The 25,886-nt window shown below is 38.9% G+C and overlaps 3 protein-coding genes across 5 annotated transcripts; 2 read left to right on the forward strand and 1 right to left on the reverse strand.

The window, feature by feature from the left end:
- Positions 1-363: 363 nt before the first annotated feature.
- Positions 364-8,216, reverse strand: LOC144636305 (TNF receptor-associated factor 3-like). The gene is made up of 5 exons (XM_078495482.1): positions 5,382-8,216; positions 4,560-4,716; positions 3,397-3,555; positions 2,688-2,843; positions 364-2,210 (listed from the first exon to the last, which is right to left on the reverse strand). Exons 1-5 carry the CDS (start codon positions 5,534-5,536, stop codon positions 1,170-1,172), a joined length of 1,668 nt encoding a protein of 555 aa, XP_078351608.1. The 5' UTR covers positions 5,537-8,216; the 3' UTR covers positions 364-1,169.
- Positions 8,217-8,316: 100 nt separating this feature from the next.
- LOC144636302 (TNF receptor-associated factor 3-like) lies at positions 8,317-24,969 on the forward strand. Of its 3 annotated transcripts, XR_013567500.1 has the most exons (7): positions 8,317-8,753; positions 8,918-9,074; positions 9,936-10,094; positions 11,011-11,166; positions 11,869-13,588; positions 23,757-24,732; positions 24,881-24,969. XR_013567500.1 is itself a non-coding variant. In XM_078495478.1 (5 exons), the coding sequence occupies exons 1-5, from the start codon at positions 8,593-8,595 to the stop codon at positions 12,907-12,909; spliced, it is 1,674 nt and encodes a 557-aa protein (XP_078351604.1). In that variant the 5' UTR covers positions 8,317-8,592; the 3' UTR covers positions 12,910-13,613. The 3 variants fall into 3 exon arrangements, 1 of the variants encoding a protein (XP_078351604.1); XR_013567501.1 differs by lacking the exon at positions 11,011-11,166; XM_078495478.1 differs by lacking the exons at positions 23,757-24,732; positions 24,881-24,969 and having other exon boundaries at positions 11,869-13,613.
- LOC144636304 (TNF receptor-associated factor 3-like) lies at positions 16,614-22,614 on the forward strand. The gene is made up of 5 exons (XM_078495481.1): positions 16,614-16,870; positions 16,998-17,154; positions 19,096-19,254; positions 20,115-20,270; positions 20,941-22,614. The coding sequence occupies exons 1-5, from the start codon at positions 16,716-16,718 to the stop codon at positions 21,979-21,981; spliced, it is 1,668 nt and encodes a 555-aa protein (XP_078351607.1). The 5' UTR covers positions 16,614-16,715; the 3' UTR covers positions 21,982-22,614.
- Positions 24,970-25,886: the final 917 nt, after the last annotated feature.

The following is a 25,886-nucleotide window of genomic DNA, read 5'->3' on the forward strand; positions in this document are numbered from 1 at the left end:
GGTCTTGATATATGTTATTTGGCTGTTGATATAAATAACTGGTTTGCTCTTGCTGACCTTCCTAGTGCACGATACGCCCTCAGCTTTCTTGTCCCGAGACCCGTCTGCTTAGCCCAAAGATAATGAGGACGAGTTTGGGCGCGAAATGTAAGGATGAAAGGAGACACGGTGGTCGGTTGCTAGGGCTTTTGCCGCTGCGCCTTCCAAAACTGAGTTTTAGGCCATAGACAGAAGTAGAATGCGTCGAATGTAACGAAACTTGGTAGGAAAGTAGGGTGATAAATTACCTATTTACTGGTTTTTTATATCATCCCATTTGACTGATCGTATATGATGTCCGAATTTGGCATCAGAAAAAAATTCAGGAAAGAAATGGTTAAACTTTGATGTTAGTTTTCTTCAAAGACATCTATTTTAAAAATAATTTTTCAAGTCGATTATGCTTAATTTGTTTCCTTTTTGGAGATGGAGGGAAGGTGCTTAAATTCAAATAGTATTAAATTTAACCAAGACAAATTTTAGCGAGTACTAAATTTAGCGATTTTTGCCCAACTCGCTAAAATCGCTAAAATTAGTAGCCGTTAACAATAGTAACCTTAAGATAGCTCTTAAAATATTACGTTTAGTTCTTTATTTCACAATATTGTTCCGATTTTCATTTAATAGAAACACGAACATCCTCTTCACAAACCACTTTTTTTTTACAGTCAGAAACTGTTTAATGTTTAGGGTCAGTGCTAAGGTCTATTTAGTTTTTTTTTGTACACCATGTATACCGGGTGCAATTACAATAGTACATTCGAATAGTATTTAATGACACCATATAAGTGTAAATCAACAAGACACCTATAATTATTATCTATATTATAATACCGCTTTAAATGCATTGTGTAAATTGTAATTTTTTGTGTGCATTTTTAGCGTCACATTTCAAGTTCAATAAATACGGTTTATCATCAAAAATTGCTTAGACTTCGTCTATAATTTTAACTCTAAAATGTCACCTTGACATTAACATTTTCTTTAACAAATTAACATGGTGTTAAAGGTCTCGTAAAATACTTATTCAATACCATTCGAGTCCACGAATTCAACGAATAAGTGCTTAACTGTTTTCTAGACAATAATCTTGTACTCGCCACAACATTTTAAGTCCTTTTGCCTCGTGGTCACTTCCATAAATCTCCATGCAGGTTCGCCATATCAACTGTAACTTTCACAAACATAATATCATCCCGGATATAACCTCCTTCTCGGAGCCCAGATTGAGGAATAAATGTCGGGCAGCCAGACGCTATGTTCATGTCTGATGTAGGCCTTTTGAAACTTGAGCTGTGAGGTTCAGGCCGAAATGCATCATACGTGTCTCTGATCCCGTCTTGGTCAATAAGTCTAAAATGAACCTTTTGGATGAATGGCCAGGGCAATAAGGCATCGTATTCACCCCTCAGGATTACAAAGAACATTGACATGTGTGTTCCTTTGCCAATACCATCCCCATTGGGGTACAGACGGGCACATACTTTGTAGCCAAACCGTCCAACGTAGAACGGTGGACTATAAATCGATGGTGTCCTGCCAGATACGGACTCTTGAAATCGTCGGCTGTAATGGTCGATTTTCCAAACGTAAGTTCCATTATATGAGGTAGCCTCCAGCATCTGGATCTGTAGGTCTTGTTCGGAGAGTTGAATCTCATGTAACGCCAATTGATGCTCTGTTCTGTCTAAGCGTCGTTCGCAGCCTTGGGTAAAGGCAGAATTTGTCCTTCGCTCGGCACCATTTGCTGTAAGACCGTTTACTTTCAGACTCACCAGCTCACTTTGTAAGCTATTTACCATAGCCTCCTGTTGTCTCAAAGTATTCACTATTTCCTCCATTTGACAAGAGACAGCATCCCCATTTGCTTCACTTCTGGTAGCTTGTAAATCATGAAGTAGCTTCTCTGTATGTCTTCTTTGCTCACTTAGTGATTTTTCTATGATGGATATTTTGGTTCTCTGTGTTTGAATGTTTATTCGGGTAGCTACAAGTTCTTCGTTTTGGTTGCGGAACTGCTGCTCCAACACACTGTTCTCGGTTTCCAGACGAGACACCTTGTCTTCCAATGCTCTGTTCTTGGCGTGGTATTCATGACCTGATTGGTTCATTAGATCTAAATGTGTTTTTAAACTCTCCTTGATGTGCTGGTCAAGTGCATCCCTCTTACCCTGTGCAAAAGCAAAAAACAAGTTAATTTAACTGAATTTAATTTGAAAGTGTAAATCTAAAGAAAGGGGTTACAAAAACGTTTTGATAGTAACGCCTTTTATAAGCGATGAGGAGTGATTAACCGATATTTAACTGCTGTTTCGTAGCATAAACCGACTGTTATACTGTCTTACTTCCCCTGGAAGGGATGCTTGTACTTCGTCAGGTTACCCTGTCAGTTCTTCGCTACGTATCCATAATAATGGGCGGAAAGGGGCACTATGGTATGCAAGTACGTTCCCTAACAAAGGGACGCAACGACACTGCGACCTGGCCTTAAATAATGTTTTAAAACGATCTGGTGTCTAACGCATCAACCCGTAGGTCACCGCATGCCCAACGCAGGATTTATTAGCCATGACCAATAAAAATTCATTTACGGCGTCAATTCAAAAAAAAAAAAAAAAAAAAAAAAAGAACAACAAAATATTACTTACTTTGAAATCACAGCCGTGGAGAGTGAAAGGGCATAGGACCTCCGCCTTGGGACATTCTGTTGTCACGTGCTCTTCCATCATATCACGTGGTATGGCCTCTTGTCCACAGCATAAGATACAATCGATGGGAAATTTTAGGCAGACTTCCAAATGGTCCTAATTAAAAAGCAAAACTTTATTTTATTACAAATTTTCTTTAATTACCTAATCTTTGTCGGAACTGAAACTGAAATGATTAGAAAATATTACACTATATTGGGTATCTTAGTTAGAAACTGCAACGTTTTCCCTGCTATAGATAGAAATTTGCACTGTCATAAGATAAACATTAAGATAAATTGTATGTGAAATGTAACTTTTCCATCTTTGATCTGCTTAGTTTAGCGGTTATTTTTTTTTTCCTTTGAGAATTTTTCTATCTCATCGTCCCCGTAGACGAATAATTCTCAGCAGGATTAATGAAGCAAGTTAAAAAAAGCAGGAAAATCGTTATAGGGGTGTTATTACTAATTTATTAGAGGGTCTTGTTAATAGGCGAGAAATGAAGCGTTTTTAACTGGTTGTGATCTGAGATGTGCAAAATTTGCTAATAGCTAATAAATCACTGAAAACCTAACTGATAACTAAGATTCCAGCACCTTCATCCAGACCCTCTAATTACATGTAAAGTTCCTATCATCAAACAACGATAAAATCAACCTCTTCTTACCTTCATGTAAGTTTGAGGAACCTCTTTTCCACAATATGTACATTTTATTGCCCTGTTTATGCAATCATTTGTTCTATGCTGTTCAACATGCCTTCTTTCCACAGTTTGATCGCACGGAAGACACTGGACGTCTCCAAACTGACAACTGTCTTCATGTGTCTGGTGAATAGAATGTTTGAGATAAAGTTAATTAAAGAAAACGTATTTGTAGCAATATTGAAGTCATTAAGGCTAATATACTGTCCCCTTTTGGGAGTCTTTTGTCATCCTATTCCGTAAAAGGGTCGTGACTATCTGAAAAAGCTGTAGTCTGGTCTAAAACAAAATGTCGAAGTGCGACGTTTAATTTCTTCTGCATACCTGTACGTACAAATTAACGTTGATAAGTCAAAAATCCGTTATCCTAAATGCGGCCTTATCCATACTAACTTTATTCAGGTAAACTAGAAGAATACAGACTGAAACTGCATATCTCACTGGCTCTCTTGTTTTTGTAATTTTTTTTAACTTTCCTTTTACTTATATGCTGGCGAGCATAACACGTTCCGCGTAGCACAGTGTTGCCATTTATAGGTATTTACTTCATGGGAAACGGGTGAATTCCGTTAGGCCGGAAATAGAAATTTTTGAAATTACTACAAAATTTACGTATCCGGCACTGGTTACCTGCAACAGGAATAAGGAAAAAGCATGACGTAACAGAAAGATAGAGGTTGTAGCAAATGAAAAGAAGGAAAATAAAGTTTCTGACGCAGATCGAGGCAAATGGGGTCATGAAAAGGTCAAACACACACGCACATAGGGATCAGATAGCGATAACAACTGCCGCTATTTATCAATGACTGTCGCAAACTTCGAAGAGTTTTCGACTTTTTTAATCCAATCAAGACGCAGCACCAAGCGCTAACAATCTCAGCAATCCCAATTACGTACACCACAGAGTTTTAAGATAGAATGGGGCAATGAAGTTACGTCACGTTAGCAACATCGGTAATAAAACTGAAGGGACCTGTCCCTTAACTGGTGCTTGTTACCATGACATTCACCCCGTTTATTTTTTATTTTATTTATTTACAATTTGTTGTATCAAGGGGTATTTCGACTTCGCTTTACAAAAATAGATTATTAATCCTTAAAATTTCCCTACACCCTCTAACAGTTACCTTAAGGTATCTCAATTCTCCATTCCAATCACAGCTTCTCTTTTTGTATCGACAGGAACATTTTAAATCAAGTACTTCCCTTTCACAACATCTGTCGCGAAACGAGCCATCTTGCGAAATTATCTCTCCGTCTAATGGGCATCTCAAGCATGTTGGTCTAGAAGAAAAATTCAAATGACAGAGTCAGCACATTTCGATACCTCTGTTTCTACTACGTTTTGATATTGAGATAGTCTTTCACTTTTCACTGCTTCTTTCGTTTTTAAAACTTCGTTTATATAAAAATGCCATTGTTTAAAAATAATTTGGCGTGGTACCTGCTTGTGGTTTACAAGCATAGCAATCTTATGCCAAAAGCAGCCTAGCATACATACGCATTCCTTGATACATGTTTCGTTATCTTTCACTTTCATATCGCTTCTAGAACTTGAATTTTGTTTTGAAAACAATTTACAACTTCCTAAAGTTCGTCCACGGACTAATACCGGTACTTTATTATACTACTTTTAAGTTAAAACGATATATTTAGCAATTCGATTGGGTTTGAGTTTCATTTAAGAAAACCATTTTCAGCAATGTTCAAAACTACATAAACAATTGAGCTCGAACAAAATCTCGATAATGGTTTTAGAGAGACAGTGAAACACCAAAGAACAAGGATGTTTAAGACTAATGGAAATTACCGACGGCGAACTTGGTATTTGGCTGTGAATTTAACAACATCGGACATAGCTCATTTAGCTGAAAAACGTTACTCTAAAATAAGACTAAAATTATTACTATAATAATACCAGACCTGATCGATGCATCTTATGTAAATACCTGAGTAGAGGATCCAAGCAATTTCTGCAGAATCTGTGTCCACAAGACGTTTGCCATGGCTCGATGAAAATATTTTTGCAGATTGGGCAAGCTAATCGTTCGTCTAGTCGATCGACGAACTTTACATCGGACTTGGTATGAACAGCGACACACATGGTCAATAATGATTAGATCGAAACTTCCGTGTTTTAATTTATAACTATTCAGTTGTATTCTTAGAAAGTGCAGTCAGTCACGTCACAACATACGGGAAAATACCTGTTTTAAATTCAAAAACAAACTAAAACTTCTGCTTCCTCCACGTTTTTTTAACTTAAAAACTCAATGGTTCGATGTTTTTAAACAAGATGCTCATGAATAGAGAGAACATCTTGTTATTTTTATCATATACTGCCTTGTGCAAGTTCGCTGAACAAAATTTAAATTGCGTTTCAAAATTTAAGTTTAAGTTTCGTTACACTTAACCGCCGAACAAGCAATATTGGTAACTGGTTAAAAAGAGCCAGAGGTAAATACGGAAGCAAAAAGCAAGAAAAGAAAATTATAACATTTCTTAAGATTAAAACAAGAACAGTACAAAAGGGGAATATGTGTGTTCAAGACGATTTTCCCCACGGTACTTTCCCCCGAAAAAGGTACGTGTCATCAGTCACGTTTCATTCCCTTGACATCCGAAAAGCCTCTCTGTAAGACGTGAAAACAAAAAAGAAGGGGTTTTCAGCGTGCCCCTTTCCCTGCCAAATTTGAAAAGTGAACATTAAATTACCTTTTAAGCAACATGTATGAAGTTTTACCAGAATCTAATAATGGGAATACAACTAACGCTCTGTTATTATATTTCTGAAAAGGCACAGCTCAGTCAGAAATTAAAGGTCACAAAAATATGCTTAACTAAGCATTACGAAATGAAAAGGGGAATCCCCTAGAATGTCTTTAGGATAAAGACGTTTACATTGAGTTGTTTGGATGCTGATCAAATATTTTCTTGTGTAAGCAATTTCTCAGTGGCCATGATCGCATAAAACGGTTTTTCCCTTCACAAAATAATCAGATGCAAGACGAAACCGCAAGTTGGAAAAAAAACCAAGCCGCCTGAGTAAACTGAAAGGTGGGTTTGTCGTTTCGTAAAAGTGACTCAAATCCGTATCAGCTACGTTCCTGCCTCAAAGCATAATGTGCTTATACGAAAACTATTATCTGCTTACTCGAAACGATAAAAAGACGTAACAATATTACCATACTGTATACAGAGTGCTATTGCTATGAAATTTAAATTTATGGTTGGGGAATTTTAACCAATTTACGGCCTGACTTACTTTGAGAGAGCGATTCCGAAATGCTACGCGGTAGGTTTGATCAAGTCCCCGAGGATCAATTACACTTCTAGACAGAAAGGAAAAGCCCTCGAAAAATAAATCAGCATTAAATGCGTTCTTGAATCAAGTTAGCTTACTTTCAAATCGCCGGATAAACAGAATAAACGAAATGAGTGTTTTTTGAGCGGTCCTCAAATCGTACCGTTTTCTAGCCTGTTTCTGACGTTCAGGTTAGTTGGTGGGCTCACTCAGTGCAGCGCAAACAACGCGAGTCCGCGAGTGAAAAAAAGAAAAAAAAAAGAAAGAAAGGCGACTCACCAAACTCCTGGGGGAATGAACTAAGTCGCTAAGTCTCTTCGCGAGTAGACTTCTGGAAAGTCGAGTCGAAACCTGCCTAAGACCATTGTAAGACGACTCAACTCTATGCCAGCGGTTGTATTTGACAAACCTTGTTTCGTGAAAGAGCAGCTGGAAAACTCGGAGAGAAGTTTTTTTTCACTTCCTGCTTTATTTCATCATAGTTCGGCGCTTGTATCGAGCTGTGGATGCTCCTTAAATTTCGAGTTCGCAAATTTGCTCTTGGCTAGGGCTCGAGCAATCCTTATGCGCTTCTCCCGTGTTCTCACGTCACTACTCGTCCATCATGTTCATTCATGCTTTTGTGGAATTCAGTGAGAAAAAAAACAAAAAAAAACTATTTATTTCAATTTTTTACGCGTTCCAACAGGTGTCTCACAGTCAGTTTTTCTCAAACTCAAATATCACAAACTAACACAGAGAATTTCATCTGAACGTCATAAAATGATCTAAAACCTAAAGAAATAAATCTCACTTATCGCCGGCTCGGTGCGTTTAATAGGCATTGTTCCGGGCGTAGTACTGTTTTTTTTCGAGTAGAGCAAGCATTTCCGAAAAGAAATTGTAACAGTTAGAAAAGAAAATAAATAAAGGTATATCCAAGTATATCCAAGATATATTCTCTTGGTGTATTATACTGAAGACTGTGTTTAAAAGCGTAACGCAACAGTCACGCACACAAATTAAATTCAGTATTATGGTTGTCGCACATCGTTCCTCGCGACGATTCGACTCAATTCAGTACACTAGTGTGAGTTGCAAATAATTTACTGATTTAGAAAATATCGTCACTTATCTTCCTCGATATTATGTCCAATATTACGCAAAATGCAATTCTCGTGGAAGCATAGTTCCCGATAATACTATACAGGCATAGCTAGGCATATGCATTCTGTACATGTCTTGGTGTTTCGTCGTTGCGAGAGCCACATTTCCCGGTAATTCTCGTCTTCGAAGTCACTGATTATTACTATTGGTTAAATATCTTTCTATTTGACCCCTTGAAAACCATATTAGAAAGCACTAATAAAAGCTCAGGAGCTACTTAAACGAGATCTAACGAGTCTAACCTGAACCGGGCAACGGAAATCAATATTTACATAATATTGCGAAATACGAAAACACTAGAATAACATGACGTCCATTCTCAAAATATCCTCATTATAATATAATCAATCGAGAAAGTACTTAACTAGTACTGGGAGCGAGATGGAGGACACAACTGCTTAATGTCTACCATTTATTCTGAAATGTCAGTTGTTTCTTTGCTTTCAGACAATTTTGTCGTCTTGTCATCTTCTATGCTTCTGGTTTAACACATTCTTTAGGGAGCTTTGTTATGTATTGCGAATAGTGCTGTCTCATTTGCTTGCAGACTGATACAGCATGCATGCATGCCAGCATGAAACGAATGCCGTTCAATGTCAATGACGTCATCGTGATGCGTCATCATAGCACAGTATATATACATTCGTGGAACGACCTCAACCAAAACGTGACTATCGTAAAATCGAGGCTGTCGTAAAAGCGAATATACAATGGTTCTCGCAGTCGATCGTAAGTCCACTTTTCAGGTAAAATTCGTCGACAGGCTTGACGAACGACTTCAATGTCCATTCTGCGAGAACGTTTTCATCGAGCCCTGGCAAACATCATGTGGACATCGATTCTGTAAAAACTGTTTCGAACGTCTTTTTAGGTAAGTCTTCTGACTTCTGTTATTATTTGATATTTCGGCTTTATTCACCGCATTGGTCTTATAATTGATCGACGAGCATACAGATAAGTTGGATAATGCCAAATGTCAACCGGGTAATAATTCCCGGGTAGCCATTAAAGTATTTGTTTACTTCTGTTCTTTAGCTCGGAAAGTCCCAAATGTCCAATCGATGGAGAACCGATTTCACGAGACAAATCCTTCCGAGACAAATGTTGTGAAAGAGAAGTACTCAACCTTCAGTGTTTCTGTCGATATAAGGAGAGAGGTTGCGACTGGAAGGGAGAATTTGGACATTTACAGGTACTGAACGCGATCAACCGTGATATTTATTATTTTATTTTAAACTGATCCATTTCCGACCCTAATTCCACTTCAAATCACTTAAAGTCGATCTACACGTAACTTAAATGGAAAATTTATACCCGGTCTCAAGAACTATCATATTAACTAGTAAGAACACATGCAGAACAGGCGCAAGGAGCTCGCTGCAGAACATTTGCGGCCATGCTTGGGATTTTTTCTGGCTGCGCCCACTTATGCGATAAATGTGTGAATATTAAAGCTCATAGGAGACCTCAGTCTCTTAAACATGTTTCTTGTAATGAAAAGGGTGAAAAAATCGACCGGCTTTTATCGCCTATCGGCGAACCGATGGAAAATGCGCAGGTCAGAAGATTCTAAGAATGATAGTTGCTACAAAATCAAGTAAAATGCAAGCTAAATCGAACACACCGGACACAGGCCAACCAAAGTCACGCAATGTCATCCCGCATAGTAAAGCTGTTTATACAGTTATATAGTAGTGAATTTTGTTACAAAATAGTGAGAAAACGATTATGCTCTAAGAGCTAGTAATATAGGGCTTTATGAATAAAAAATCCCTCATGATATTGTGTTATCAATTTGGTGCATCTGACAGCATGACTTTGTCGGACTGAGTGTCGCGCTAGCTGAAAGAATCGAACAATCCCCTACGCCGATCTCGATTAAATAGAGCCGATAAGCCTCAAACAAAAGCCAATCCAGTTAGGAAAGGCGGATGTCTTATAGAAATAATTTGTCTTATTTGCCATGCCATGGCAAATAAAATAAAAGCAGCAACTTTCTCTGACTTGTCTTAAAATCCGGAACAAGGTCTGAAAACTCAATTTTTTTCACCAGGAACACGAGCAAGGCTGTCAGTATGGTGACGTACAGTGTCCAGCATGTGGTGAAACTATGGAAAGAAGGCATCTCACACGGCACAGAGAAAACGATTGTATCAACAGGGCCGTGAGATGTACATACTGTGGAGGGGAAGTTCGTCAAAGTAACATGAAGGTAAAAAAAAAAATGTTTTATGTTTGATGTCTAAGCAGAGTACGGCTGACAGACAGAGTACGGCTGACAGACAGAATTCAGCCACTCCGAAGTCTCCATCGCAGCCGTTATTTGAGGTGGCGTCGCAAACTGTTAGGGAAACGGAAGAAAATGTCGGAGGGAAAGACTGCGATGGACTAGTCGCCTCGTGCTAAAACGTGCTATAACAAAGATGTTATTTGGGCATCTACACTCATTTAGACTTGCCCACGCACTTTCAAATCCTAGCACACTCCTTATCAGAGCCATGAGGGCAAATAAGCACGGCTTACGGTACTTTGCGAAACGAAACGAAACCGTACTTTGCGAAACGGAACGACACGAAACTGTACTTTGCGAAACGAAACAGATGGACCAGTTTACCGAATGACGTCCATCCCAGCAAATGACATATACCGGTATCTTTTCAATTAAACGTTTTATTTATTATTATTTATTATTTTATTTAGGTTTTCTTTCGTTTCCTTCTGTTTCGTTTCGTTTCGTTTCGTTTGTCGGTTTCGTTTCGCAAAGTACAGTTTCGTTTCGTTTCGTAAAGTACAGTTTCGTTTCGTTTCGTTTCGCAAAGTACAGTAAGCAATAAGCACTGCTAGCAACACAAATGCAAACACTATTCAAACGGCTTAGATTAAATTGAAAAAGTCGGAAGTTATGATTTTTACATGTATGATGGTGTCAATGGTAGCTTTCTTGGGCTTTAGTACAGTTAGTAGCAGTGGTAATACATAATCTTTTCAGCTACTGCACATGTTTAATGACAATAGTTTGCATTTCCTGAGGAGTTATGCTTTGATAGTATTTTAATAATGTTAATGGCTCTTTAAAGTTAACCTTTGTTCAGCTGATTGCTCCAATAAAAAATACTGCTTTGTTTAAGGATCATTTAGAGGTTTGCCTGAAATTTCCCATCGCTTGCATCCTTAACTGTGGCAAAGAAGATATACCACGTGACATGATGACGGAGCACGTGACCACACGTTGCCCCAGAGCGGAACATTTGTGTCCTTTCAATGTTCATGGTTGTGATTTTAAAGTACGTTTTAATGTTGTATTGCATTGTTTATTTTTTTTTGAATTTGTTTTATTTTATTGTTGTTATTGTTGTTGTTTTAGTGCTATGTTTCTTCGTAAAGTTAATTGTGAGGTACCCGATTGTCCTCCCCAGGCTGTTCCCCTCGTACTGTTTCTTTATTTGTTTTGTTTAGTGTTATGGTCCTCCGTAAAGATTATTTTGAGCTACTCGACGGTTAAACCCAGGGTGTTGCCCTCGCGTTGTGTTCTCAGAGAAAAACATTTGGTTTCCAGCAAATTTCTTGCAATATATTATTATAGTTATCCATTTGCATCTCATACATCAGCCTTATGCCACAGAAACCTGAGGGATCATGACACATCTGATTTCAAATCGATAACTTAGATCAGAATACAAAGAACAAATAATTCCACATCCTACCCTTCCAACCAACTCACGTTGTGCGAAAAAGTTGTTCAGGTGTAACTTTAAAACATATCGATAAGAAGAAGGTTAAAAGATGTTGGTCACTTGGTCTACTGGAAAGAGTAGTAGGCAATAAAAGGAGGTTAGTTAACTAGAAATCTGGCGTCGGGATGCCACATTGTTTAATGTACTCACTGCTTTCGCGTGGGCCACATGGCGGAAAAACATGGCAGTAATTGTTACGCAATCGTTTACACCAGGCCAGTCATTTTTTACAATTCTGTTAACTTTTAACAGGGAACTGCAGATCACCTTGACCAGCATATCAAGGGCAGTATTGAGTCCCATCTGGATATGATGAACCACTCAAGTCACCAGTACAAGATGAAGAACGAGGAGATGGAAGAGAAAGTCTCTCGCCTTGAGAAGGATAAAAGTGCTTTGGAGCAACAACTTCAAAATCAAACTGAAGAATTAGCGGCTGCGAGACAGAACGTACAAACACAGCAAACAAAAATATCCATCGTAGAAAGGTCAGTGATTGACCAAAAGAAGGAAATTGAAAATCTTCTTCGTGATTTAGAAACCTCAAGGCCAGTTGGTGCAAACGCAGACGTAATCTCTTCTCAGGTGGAGGAGATTATGAATACGTTAAGAGGACACGAAGAGAAGGTAAACAACTTACAAAGTGAACTGGCCCGTCTGAAGTTGTCCTCCACGGTACCCAAAGGTCGTGATATTGGACCAAACACTGTCTCGTCTCGTGAGAGCGAGCGTCGATTGGACAGAACTGAGCATCAATTGGCATTACATGAGATTCAACTCTCCGATCATGATATGCAGATTCAGATGTTGGAAGCTACCTCATATAATGGAACTTACATTTGGAAAATCGACCATTACAACCGACGATTTCAAGAAGCTGTTTCTGGCAGGACGCCATCGATTTATAGTCCACCGTTCTACGTTGGACGGTTTGGCTACAAAGTATGTGCCCGTCTGTACCCCAATGGGGATGGTATTGGCAAAGGAACGCACATGTCAATGTTCTTTGTGATCATGAGAGGTGAATACGATGCCTTATTGCCCTGGCCATTCATCCAAAAGGTTCATTTCAGACTCATTGATCAAGACAGGATCAGAGATACGTATGATGCGTTTCGACCTGAACCTCACAGCTCAAGTTTCAAAAGGCCTACATCAGACATGAACATAGCATCAGGCTGTCCGACATTTATTTCTCACACGGAACTGAGGCATGGTGGATTTATTCGGAATGATACCATGTTTGTCAAAATTACGGTGGATATGACTGGTCTTCATGGAGAGGTATTTTGATGAACGTTAGCCTGTTCTGGCATATTTGGCAGGAACAGGCTATTTCTTTCAATTTATTTAAAATAGTTGTATTAAAACCAAACATAGCATAAAGTCATGGTTGTAATTAGTATCGTTTGGCAAACTGCCGTATGTTACTGGTAATTAGTTTACAATCTCTGAAAATTATTTATATTAATTTCAAAAGCACAAATAGAAGAATAACGTACAGAGTGAACAGAACTTTACCAGGTAAAACCTGTATTAGCAGCATGCTAAGAAGTGAGAGCGAGCGTTCGAGCATGAAGCAAGTAAGGACCTTATCTGTAACTGTAATGCTATCCATGTTATGGAAGTATGCAGCACACCTGACAAACTGAACATGCCGAATGCAAGCTCTTGTCCATTAGCATCAAGTTTAAAAACAAATCAAGTAATACGCGGTACTTCATATTGGAGGAAATAGAATTATTCTGACGAAAGAAAAGATCATTTGTTTAATCGTCTGAAGGGAGTTATGTCTTCCTTTACATTAATATAACATATATTTACAGAGTCTAAGTGTAAATAACAATATCGTTGGCTGTTAGCTATAAAGTAAAGTATGGAGTATATTTTTTCAATGAATAATGATATACAGAAAGTAGAAATTTGAGATGTACTTATTTCTAAATATAATACAGCAGGAAAAGCAGAGAGAGTAAATAAAAGATATTTTTAACGAAGTCTCAGCTAACGGTAGTCTTGAGTTCTCAATCGTATTTCTAAAATTCGTTGAGAGTATATCTATATTTGTAATATTCGTTGAAAGTTACCCTTTGAAGGAAACAACTGTTCATCGAAAAAATAAGGTCTTCCTTCCGTACAGTCCCCCATAGCTGGCTGATACACTGAGCAATCCGTCAGTCGCGAATAGCACTAGAATATCAATACTTTTTCATCGAACTCTTTATCTGAGTGGCAGTCGATGTGCACTCGGATACTTTGGACGTCCACACAAAGCTGTGACCAATCGAGTCTCGCATACCGCGCAGACAAACACACACGTTGTTTGGCTCAATTCTATAAACACGCAATACTTAAGACTGACAGAGACTTTGGTCGCAATTGATTTGATTGAGTCACAGATCTTAAATAGAACACCACTTTTTTGATTCATTCCGCGCCGATGGAGAATTTCCACGAGGAATAGAACCATTCTGAACTGTTACTCCCAACTGATTACTCAGTGTTAATAAACAACCCTTGTTATCTGGCCTACAGCTGTTGTTTAGATGCATTAACGGGCAGCCATAATGTTCTTTGCACTTTAATTTATTGAGATTAACCATCAAGGAAACATCCTGCTGTAACAAATTTGTTCATGAAACCCGATCTTCAGGAATTATTTAATTTGGCCATTCCTGGTGGAGTTTAGACCTTATTAGCCCTGATCAGTGTCCTTTAAAAATCCATCTTCTCGTTTAATCCACCATGATGCATGGGGTGTGCAACTGGGTAGCTGGTAGAGATAAAAAATTGCCAAACCATGCGGTTGGACGGAAACAACCAATAGAGAGCGACGCCGAGAAGTTTAGAGCACTGGTGTTGTACCCGGAGGTATCGTGTTCAAGCCTCTTCCTATCTTAGGGGGAGGGGATTGGGGTCAACGGGATTCGTTCCTTGTGAGACCGTGTGCCTTGTGATACATGTGACACCTTGTGCAATGTGATGCATCGCGTGTGACACCTTTAAATGATCTGAGACAGCACGCATGTGATACCTTGTGATACCGCGTGATGTCGTGTCACGCCTTGTGATGCCTTGATGATACCGTGTGAAGCCTTGTGATAGCACGTGAAGCTTTATGGTGCCTTTTAATACCGCGTGATACTGCAGAACAGCTTCACCGTCAGCGGCTCTGTAATTTAGTTTATCATGCTAACTCGTGCATTGTATCATGGCAGTTTCAAACTGCCCTCATTGTTGTAACTCGTCATTCGACTTGTAAACTATATAGGGTTGTGATCCTGTGAACAAGCATCACAAATGCTGTGTATCGTGTATTTAGTCTGTTTTCCGCTCGTTGATATTTGTGATACTGTGATGCTTTGTGACGCTCATAAAATTTTTATATCCAATCCCCAGTTTACTCCCCAGATCGGAATGGAATTGCTTGCAGGTACTCGGTAGCTTGTTTACAACAAGACTTAAAAAGGACCGTTTTGTAGGAAAGTAACGTTTAATCAAGCATTTCGTTTCTTAGTATTGAAGGACCCTTGAAGTGACCTATGGACCATTTAAAGCGACAGTATTTTAGTTGCGCACTAAATAAAGGCCTTCTCGACGCAATAGGCAGGTACATCTCAATCCTGAATCTCGATCTTGGCGGATCGTCGCACAATCGATATATGTTCGTCGCAAGAAATATTTGCCTGACAGACTTTGCGCCCTTATTAACTAGTGGTCATTTCAATAATTTATCTCAGTAGAATTTAATTGTGACTTATAACGGCTTTAGTGTGACGCACATAAGACCCCGCGAGCATAAGACCACATAATTAAGATTAAATGATTTTGAAAATATCATCGCTCGATTTGTGAAAGCAACAAATCTTCCGCTGATTCACATTTCCTTATTATTGTTGTCGTATTCTCAGTAGGAAAGATAATTTTCCTTTTGTAACCTTGTTGACTAAAGTGAAGGCAACAGAAGCTATTACGGCTGATTTTGGCTGGACATAATCACTGGCGCGCAGAAGTATAAGAACAGACATAAGCACAGGCGCATAAGAAAAACAAACACATATTTTTTTGTTGTCTTCACTGGGAAGAACTGAAGAACGAACAATTTGTGCTATCGTGCTTACAAGTGCTTGTGCTTGTGCGTATGGTTGTGCTTATTCCTTATGAGCAAAGCATAAGAATCAGTAATGACTGTGTTCATGCGACTTCTACATAAGGGCTTTTGTTTGTGTCTAAGTCCAGCCAAAACTATCCCTAAAAGAAGAGCTAAATCGAGATATTACGAACTGCATAATCTGTTTGTGTGTCATTGTAACCTGGTAACACGGATCAATATTTACTTACTCTTTAAAAAACTCATTAATAATTCATAAAGAAAGTAAAAAAAAGAAATTTATGTTTAATGAGTGTCTTTATATCTGATAAAGACACGGCTAAACTTTACGTCCAATCTTCTTGGCCAAAATAATCCCAAATCTAAATATTAGTGCAAGAATGAGTTGATCTACATCAGAAATTTTTTAAGCCGTTCAATCAATTCGCAGTTCGTGTTTTATCAAGTCTAAAACACTCGGCTGCGCCTCGTGTTTTAAACTTGATGAGACACTGCTGCTCATTTATTAAACATTACATAATTGTGAAAAGGGAAAACCCCAAAATAACTAATGAGGTCGGTGTTATTTTAAGACGAATTTCCATAATCAGTCAAGAAAACTTTGAATATATTTCAGACTAGAGAAAAAGCCCTTCTTGTTGTGAGAGTTCAGGTCTTTATTTCGTTGTCTTTGCCCGGTTTTCTTGCTTAATGTATTGAATTGGAAGAGGCTTGCTGGAGCGATGACGACAGCTATGAATTGCGAATTTTCAAGGTCATTAAAACTTTATATGACCTTTATATTACTGAAACCTTGCTAATTCGCTGGAACTTGCTCCAATAATCACGCATACACGTTTTTTGTGACCTTCACGTGACGTCACCCCGAGTTTACACATACGTACGCGCATGATATAAGAGCGCTTTTTGTAGGATCTCGAGATGGAACGACGTCTTGAATCGAAGCAAAACTACCAGAGTCTAATCTACGACACTTCTGCATTAAACTATGGTTGCCGCAGTCGAATCTACTTCTCAGGTAAAATTTGTCGACAGACTAGACGAACGACTTAAATGTCCAATGTGCGAAAACGTTTTCATTGAACCCTGGCAAACATCATGCGGACATCGAATCTGTGGAAACTGTTTCAAATGGCTTTTTAGGTAAGTCTTCTGACTTCTGAAACCACATTTATATTTAGTTCACCACATCGATCAGCTTTTGCGAAAGGTCAGATGATGTTAAGTTGTGTCCCGGAAAAAAATATATTTGTTTACTTCCGCTCTTCAGGCAGGAAAGTCCCACATGCCCAATCGATGAAAAACTGATTTCACGAGACGAATCTTTCCGCGATAAATGCTGTGAGAGAGAAATACTTAACCTTCAGTGTTTCTGTCGATATAAGGAGAGAAGTTGCGATTGGAAGGGAGTATTCAGACACCTGCAGGTATTCAGCACAATCAACCGTGATATTTTATTATTTTATTTTAAACTGATCTATTTCCGACCATAATATTCCACTTCAAATCACTTAACGTCGATCTACTCTTAAAGGAAAATCTAGACATCGTTCCCAAGAACTATTATTATTAACTAGTGAGAACACAGTCAGAACAGCGGCAGAAGTGTTCTGCTCGCTGCTGAACATTCGCGGCCATGCTTGGGATTTTTTCTGGCTGCGCCCATTTATACAATAAATGTATGAATATTAAGCTCATAGGAAACATCAGTCTGTGATCTTAAACATGTGTCTTGTAATGAAAAAGGTGAAAACACAACCGGCTTTAATCGCTTACCGGCGAACCGATGGAGAATTCGGAGGCCAGAAGGTTCTAAGAATAATAGTTGCTTTTAAATTCAACTGAATGCAGAGTACAGGCGGCGTACCAAATTAGTCACGCAATGTCATTCGCATACAGCTGTTTATACAGTGGTGAATTTTGTAACGAAATAGTCACTGAGGAAATTAAAACGATTAAACTTTAAGAGCTACAAATGGAATATGTTAACTTCATGTATAAAAATGCCTCATGATTGTGTATTTGCTTATTGTTTGTCTGCTCATCGGCTGTAATTATTGTCACAATGACGTTCAATTTAATAGTGGGAAACGGTGCCAAGATTAACGAGTGGAAGATAAAACACCGTTCTCCACTATCCGACCACGTTCAACAGGCTTTTCCATAAATTGGTGTGTTTGATAGCGTGACATTTGTTTTAATAAATCACGCTATCGAACACCCTAATTTAATGGAAAGGGCACAATACAATACAATACAATACAATACAATACAATAACAATACAATACAATACAATACAATACAATACAATACAATACAATGTTTAATGTGGTCATTACACTTAGCTATGGTTTCGATGCGTCCCGCAGATATGGTTAGCAAAATCTGCGGGAACGCACCAGCTAGTTTACAGGTAAGCCACAATGAAAATAAAAAAATAAAAAATAAAAAAAATAAAAAATAAATAAAAATAAAATAAAATAAAATAAAGTGAATAAGATTCTTCAAAGCTTTAAAGCTTTAAATATGTGCGACGCATTTCCTGATTAAAAATGAGCTAAAAGTTATAGAATATATACAATTATTTAATTAAAAATTACAAATGACGACTAATATCTACAGCATTTAACGCCTTTCTAAAGGTTTTATAGCATATTGAAGTTCTGGCAGTGTCTGAGAGGCTATTCCATAATTTGGGGGCGAAATATCGCCAAGATTTGAGTCCGTGCTTGGTAGTTTGCACTTTAGGTAGATTGAGAATATTTTGTCCTCTTAAGTTGTAGGAAGAGTTTCTAGGTTGTATCAGCTCACGCAAGCAGGGAGGGCTAGGACCGTTTATTGTTTTGAAAATTGAGCTAGCAATTTTGTATACTCGTTGCTCGGCCAAGGTTGGCAGGCCAAGGGCTTGTAGAAGGTCCCTGTAAGGGGTGTTCTTGTCCTTGAAAACAAAGCGAATGGCCCTTTCGTTAACCTTCTCTAGCTTTGTTGCAGAGGTTTTGCTGCAGAAGTGCCATGTCTCTGCGCAGTAATTAAAATGCGGAGCAATAAAAGACGTATAGATTGTCTTTCTTATTTCGTACGGTAGCATTTTCTTCATACGCTTTAATACTGCTGTGGAGGGTAACTTGTTGAGACACTTTCCTACAGACTTTAGTGACATGCCTGTCAAACTTGAGTTTGTCGTCCACAGTTACACCAAGTAGATCAAAATCCTCGGCAACGATTCCCTTTATGATCACGAATATTTCATACAGCCGATGAGCCACAAACAATAGCCAAACCGGTTGGGAATGGCACAAAGCACCAACTTTTATTGACCTGTCTTAAAATCCGGAACAAGGTCTCAAAACTCAATTTATTCCACCAGGAACACGAGGAAGGTTGTCAGTATGGCGATGTACAGTGTCCAGCATGTGGTGAAACTATGGAAAGAAGACATCTCAAACGACACAGAGACAATGATTGTATCAAGAGGGCCGTGGCATGTACATACTGTGGTGGAGAGGTTCGTCAAAGTAACATGGAGGTATAAAAATTATTTGTAATTTATGTTTTATGTTTTCGTCTTATCTAAGGGGTAGAAAATTACCAGTACTGCTGATAATCAAAATTCAGTCACTCTTTGATCCGGTGGTGGTGGTGGTTGCTGGGGGGTGATTGGGGAGGGGGGCTGGAACCGAAAAAAATACACGTGGAGGCTTTGTTTCGAGGTCTAAAGCTTCACCCTTCATGTACCATTATAGGCGGGAGTATCTCCCAACCCGGAGATCTCTGTGGAAGAAGAATTTTATCCTCTTGGCTCAAGAGATCTCAAGACGATCAGTGCCTTTCTCCTGGAAGTAGTACAAAATAAATAGGCACCAACGAACTGTTAAATGTCGGAGGGTAACCTGCGGTAGATCTACCTCTGTTCAGGGGGGGGGGGGGGGGGGGGGGGGTGGGCACTCAAAACTCCAAGTGGCTAAATCATACAGAAGCTGGAGTGTTTCTTGGAACACTGTGCTTATTAAGAATTGCCCACTCACCTGCAAATCTTAATACATGCCTCTTTGAGCTAAACATATAAATAAGTACTGCTGACAACACAAATGCGTACACTATTCAAAAGGTAAGGATTGAATGAAAAAGTAGGAAAATATTTTTTTACAAACATGATTGATATACTTTTTCTTTGTAAATGGTCTTTATGAGTGGGGTTTACGTCAAGTGTGTAGACGTGGTCTAACCTATTTGATCCAGCTATGTTCAATGACAACAGTTTGTATTTCAATAGTGTTCAATAGAGCGAGTCTCACTTAATCATGATGTTAATGCCTCACTATGGTGACCTATGATTAATCCATGTTACGCTGATTGCCCTTATAAAAATATATTGTTTTGTTTTAGGATCATTTGGAAGTTTGTCTCAAGTTTCCCATAGCTTGCATCAAAAACTGTGGCAAAGAAGACATACCACGTGACATGATGGCGGAACACCTGACAACGCATTGCCCCAAGGCAGAACATTTGTGTCCTTTCAGTGTTCATGGTTGCGATTTTAAAGTGAGTGCCGATGTTCTATTCTATTTTGTTAATTAGCTAGTTTTTCCTTTGATAAGTAATTTATGAGTTACACGATTGCCATGCTCTGGCTGTCTCCCCCGTGAATGCTTTTTGGACAAAGCATTTTCTTGTCACAGTGGGAGAAACAGTTACCAGCAAATTTCAGGGGAAAGCTGTAATTTCTATAAAATAATTAATGTTAGAGTTAACCTACCACTGATTAACATCCCACCCATTCGCTTCATGCTAAAGAAACCTACGAAATCAGGACACATCTCATTAATGTTCAATCGACAACTTTAGATTGGAAAACAAAAATATATTTCCACTTGTTACCCTTCGAACCAACACACGTGATGCAGAAAAGGTCATCATGTGTTACTTGCAAATATACCACGTGACGTAAATGCAATCACTGTGTGTAGGTTAGTAAAAAAAAACTGAAACGGGACCATTGAAATCACTGTATCAAAAGCGAAGGGCCTATTCTAAACTAATCAGAAAGAAGGAACCGAATTTTTTTTAAATTAACTTTTAGGGGCGCAATGAAAGGATAGAAATCTGGCATCGCTTTGCTATATTGCTTAAAGTACTAATTGCTTTCGGAAAATCCCCATGGCAGGAATCGTTTACACCAGTTATTTATTACAATTCTGATAAATGTTAACAGGGAACTGCAGAAAATCATGATCAGCATATCAAGGGCAGTATTGAGTCCCATCTGGATATGATGAACCACTCAAGTCACCAGTACAACAAGAAAAACGAGGAGATGGAAGAGAAAGTATCTCGTCTTATGAAGGAGAAAAGTGCTTTGGAGCAAAAACTTCAAAATCAAACTGAAGAATTGGCAGCTGCGAGACAGAACATACAAACACAGCAAACAAAAATATCCATCGTAGAAAAGTCAGTGACAGAACAAAGAGAAAAAATTGAAAATCCTCTTCGTGATTTGGAAGCCCCAAGGCCAGTTGGTGCAAACGCAGACATCATCTCTTCTCAGATGGAGGAGATTATGAACACGTTAAGAGGACATGACGAGAAGGTAAACAACCTACAAAGTGAACTGGCTCGTCTGAAGTTGTCCTCCGCGGTACCAACAGGTCGTGATATTGGACCCAACACTGTCTCCTCTCGTGAGTGCGAGCGTCGATTGGACAGAACTGAGCATCAACTGGCTTTGCATGAAATTCAACTCTCCGATCAAGATATGCAGATTCAGATGTTGGAGGCTACCTCTTATAATGGAACTTACATCTGGAAAATCGATCACTACAGCCGACGATTTCAAGAGGCTGTATCTGGCAGGACGCCATCGATTTATAGTCCACCGTTCTACGTTGGACGCTTTGGCTACAAAGTATGTGCCCGGCTCTACCCAAATGGGGATGGTATTGGCAAAGGAACACATATGTCAATGTTCTTTGTGATCATGAGAGGTGAATACGATGCCTTATTGCCTTGGCCATTCATCCAAAAGGTTCATTTCAGACTCATTGATCAAGACAGGATCAGAGACACGTACGATGCATTTCGACCTGAACCTCACAGCTCAAGTTTCAAAAGACCTACATCAGACATGAACATAGCAGCGGGCTGTCCGACATTTATTTCTCACACGGAACTGAGGCATGGTGGATTTATTCGGAATGATACCATGTTTGTCAAAATTACGGTGGATATGACTGGTCTTCAAGGAGAGATATTTTGATAAACGTTAGCCTGTTCTGGCATATTTGGCCGGACCGGAACAGGCAATTTTAAAAATAATTGTATTAAAACCAAACGTTCATTGCATTACATTGTATTTAGTCACGGTTGTAATTAGTATTGTTTGGCAAACTGCCGTATACTGGTAATTAGTTTACAATATCTGAAAAATATTTATATTAATTTCAAAAGCGCAAATATAATAATAATGTACAGAGTGAACAGAACTTTACCAGGTAAAACTTGTATTAGCAGCATGCTAAGAGGTGAGAGCGAGCGTTCGAGTATGAAGCAAGAAAGGACCATATCTGTAACTGTAATGCTATCCATGTTATGGAAGTATGCAGCACACCTGACAAACTGAACATGCCGAATGGAAGCTCTTTTCCATTAGCATCAAGTTTAAAAACAAATCAAGTAATACGCGGTACTTCATATTGGAGGAAATATAATTATTCTGACGAAAGAAAAGATCATTTGTTTAATCGTCTGAGGGGAGTTATGTCTTCCTTTACATTAATATAAAATATATTTACAGAGTCTAAGTGTTAATAACAATATCGTTGGCTGTTAGCTACAAAGTAAAGTATGGAGTATATTTTATAAATGAATACTAATATACAGAAAGTAGAAATTTGAGATGTACTTATTTCTAAATATAACACAGCAGGAAAAGCAGAGAGAGCAAATAAAAGATAATTTTAACTAGCTAACGGTAGTCTTGAGTTCTCAATCGTATTTCTAAAATTCGTTAAGAGTATATCTATATTTGTAATATTCGTTGAAAGTTACCCTTTGAAGGAAACATTTGTTCATCGAAAAAAATAAGGTCTTCCTTCCGTACAGTCCCCCATAGCTGGCTGATAGACTAAGCAATCCATCAGTCACGAATAGCACTAGAATAACAATACTTCTTCATAGAACTCTTTATATGAGTGGCACGTTGTTTGGCTCAATTCTGTAAACACGCAATTTCTTAAGACTGACAGAGACTTTGGTCGCAATTGATAACATTGAGTAACATATCTTAGTAGAACACCACTTTTTTGGTTCATTCCACGAGGAATAGAACCATTCTGAACTGTTGCTCCCAACTGATTACTCAGTGTTAAACAACCCTTGTTATCTGGCCTACAGCTGTTGTTAAGATGCATTAACGGGCAGCCATAATGTTCTTTACAATTTAACTTAGTGGGATTAACCATCAAGGAAATATCCCGCTGTTAAAATTTGTTCATGAAACCCGATCATCAGGAATTATTTAATTTGGTCATTCTTGGTGGAGTTTAGACCTCATTAGCCCTGATCAGTGTCCTCTAAAACGTCATCTTCTCGTTTAATCCACCATGATGCATGGGGTGTGCAACTGGGTAGCTGGTAGAGATAAAAATTGCCAACCATGCCAAACCATGGTTGGACGGAAACAACCAAGAGAGAGCGAGGCCGAGAAGTTTAGAGCACTGGTGATGTAACCCGGAAGTATCGTGTTCAAGCCTCTTCCTATCTTAGGGGGAGGGGATTGGGGTCAACGAGATTCGTCCTAGATCAATTTTGTGTAAATAGCCAACCTGCCTACCTCCTTTACATTCACTTGCATAACATTACCGACCGATACAACAATCGGCCACGATGATAATCTGCACGCGTTCCTTACTTTAAAGGACGGACCCGTACTCGCCATAAACCGAATACTTCTGGTTTTGATAAATATGCTAATCAGTGCCAACAAAAATAGCCCTTATACACGTTTACACAGTGTACGTCAGACAGACTAAGGCCTAGTTCAGACATCGTGCTTCTGCCGTGCCGAACTAAATTGCAATTAGGTTCGACTGTAGCGCGGCAGAAGCACGACTCTGATTCAGACGTCGTGCCAGAGTCGTACCAAATTCAGGATTTACTGAAGCTACGTAACAATTAGTCAGCGGACATCCAACAAAAATGCCGCGGTTTTCCAAATTGCAGCAAAACACGTACTTTTAAAAGCATTGCAAGACTCAAGAAAAAGACGCAAAGGAAAGCAACAAAAAAAGTTTTCCTTTTGCATGAACGGCGAATGTTTGTTTCTTTGCCCGACTAGTTTCCGAAATCTTGCTTATTTCAGATTTAGTCTCGCTAGCTTCTTCTTCGCCCTAGTTCCTGTCATAAGTGTCATCTTCTTCGTTGAATGAAACATCCTCGACGTGCTTTTTAGCAGAAAAAAAAAATTATATTCCTTTGGCTGGCCGCCATGTTTTTTGCCGTCTGGCAAGAAATGCGCATTCAATGCGCATACTTAACCTCGTCCTCAGGGTCTTCTCCGTTTTCAAAATGGCGGCTAAAAACGGAGGAGACCCTGGGGACGAGGTTGTGCGCATACTCCGTAAAGGAAAATTATTCTCGGGTCTCCTCGTAACTCCTCGCGGAAACGTAATCCCGCCAAAATACATTAACATAATTTATGAATTTGGTTTGGTGTGGCGAAAACACGACGTTTGAACCGCTGCCGTGCCAGAGTCGTGTAGCACGCCATGGCGTGTCAAACTCAATTCAAAAGTTTGATTCAGACGACGTGCTTCTGTCGTGCTTTTGTTGAACTTAATTCCTGAATTTAGTTCGGCAAGGCAGAAGCACGACGTCTGAACAAGGCCTAACTTCACCACAAAGCTTCGCTTTCAAAGTTCACACTAGTAAATGTTACTATAAACGAATTTCCAAAGCAACAAAGGTGTAAAAAATATCCATGTCAAAAACTACATGAACGTGGCAGAAGGTTTAACCTGAAATCATGCCCTCCCTCCCTACTACTAAGCGGGGGAAAAAATGCCTGAACGCAGGTTACAGATAGTCCAGATAGCCTGCGTACGTACAAAACCTATACCGGGGTTTTGTTTGTCTGCAACGCAGGCTAGTTACAGAAGGTTAGAATAACTTGCCTAAACGAAGCTTGGTCACAGGGAGCCCTCACATGAGCTATGAGGATGAATAAAACACTCATTCTTACTTGTTATCGTCGCGTTTTTTTTCGCGTTTTATCGGCCATTTTGAATTTTTAATACTCGGTCTAGCAGGTTGGAGGTCTGGAATCGAAAAACGTGTGTGGTCTGGGACGGTCGAAACATTTGTAAATATTAATTATCGGGACGACATCCGATCAAGCTACGAGTGCTATATAGTGACAAGGGGTGAAACTCTCAGCTTTCATGGTTCGATCTTTTTGCCAGTTCGGGGTTACGGAAGTGAAATACCATCTTACAACCGGAAGTAAAAATGTAACTTTTGGAAGAGACAGCAATGCATGCCAAATAGCCTAATATCTTCTCGAGTTGTCAAGTATAGTCTCAATACCACCCAAAACGGTAAATTTCTTTATATAGTTTGCGTAAAGCTGTTTAAATAACTGGGGCGGCGGCCTTGAGTTGAAGGAAGCGTAAAGTTTAAAAAATGGAAAGAAACTAGTCAATCATGCTTTTGTTTGAAGGCATTCATTTGGTCTGTCGGTTCAGTACCGCCCTGTAGTCGGATACTAAAAGCAGTGTTCAAATCTGAATAAAAATTTCTGTAAATTTATACGTTCTGTAAAAAGTATAGCCTGATTTTTTCATTCCTGTTGTTGTCAGTTTTGCGTAGAACATGCAGGCAGTGTTCAGCTAATTACGCCTTTTGTTTTGTGACCTTCTGATTTGCAATTCTCGTTTCGGCTTAATGGTGACGAGTTTGAGAAATGACGGTGTTTTCCTCGACAAGCAATTTAAAATAGCAGAATGGTAGGTATAAAAAAAATCAAATCTTGTCCGCAGCCGATATGTTTCATCAGTAACGATGAACGTCGCCTAGCAAAAGGTTTAATTAGCAACCACCGTTCTACACGTGCACTTGGGTTTTTAAATCTTTGCATATTTTACAAATCTCATCTGAGAACGAAAT

Source organism: Oculina patagonica, chromosome 13 (assembly GCF_052425735.1).
Source record: "Oculina patagonica isolate OP01 chromosome 13, crgOcupat, whole genome shotgun sequence".
NCBI classification, from domain to species: domain Eukaryota; kingdom Metazoa; phylum Cnidaria; class Anthozoa; order Scleractinia; family Oculinidae; genus Oculina; species Oculina patagonica.

Excerpts from the sequence above, each read along its gene's own strand:
- LOC144636302 (XM_078495478.1), top strand. The coding sequence starts at position 8,593 with ATGGTTCTCGCAGTCGATCGTAAGTCCACTTTTCAGGTAAAATTCGTC. Across the intron at positions 9,075-9,935 it reads GAGAATTTGGACATTTACAG|GAACACGAGCAAGGCTGTCA; the intron begins GTACTGAACGCG and ends TTTTTTCACCAG. Across the intron at positions 11,167-11,868 it reads TTCATGGTTGTGATTTTAAA|GGAACTGCAGATCACCTTGA; the intron begins GTACGTTTTAAT and ends AACTTTTAACAG.
- LOC144636305 (XM_078495482.1), bottom strand. The coding sequence starts at position 5,536 with ATGTGTGTCGCTGTTCATACCAAGTCCGATGTAAAGTTCGTCGATCGA. Across the intron at positions 4,717-5,381 it reads TGCTTGGATCCTCTACTCAG|ACCAACATGCTTGAGATGCC; the intron begins GTATTTACATAA and ends TTTTTCTTCTAG. Across the intron at positions 2,211-2,687 it reads TCCACGGCTGTGATTTCAAA|GGTAAGAGGGATGCACTTGA; the intron begins GTAAGTAATATT and ends GCTTTTGCACAG.
- LOC144636304 (XM_078495481.1), top strand. The coding sequence starts at position 16,716 with ATGGTTGCCGCAGTCGAATCTACTTCTCAGGTAAAATTTGTCGACAGA. Across the intron at positions 17,155-19,095 it reads GAGTATTCAGACACCTGCAG|GAACACGAGGAAGGTTGTCA; the intron begins GTATTCAGCACA and ends TTATTCCACCAG. Across the intron at positions 19,255-20,114 it reads TTCGTCAAAGTAACATGGAG|GATCATTTGGAAGTTTGTCT; the intron begins GTATAAAAATTA and ends GTTTTGTTTTAG.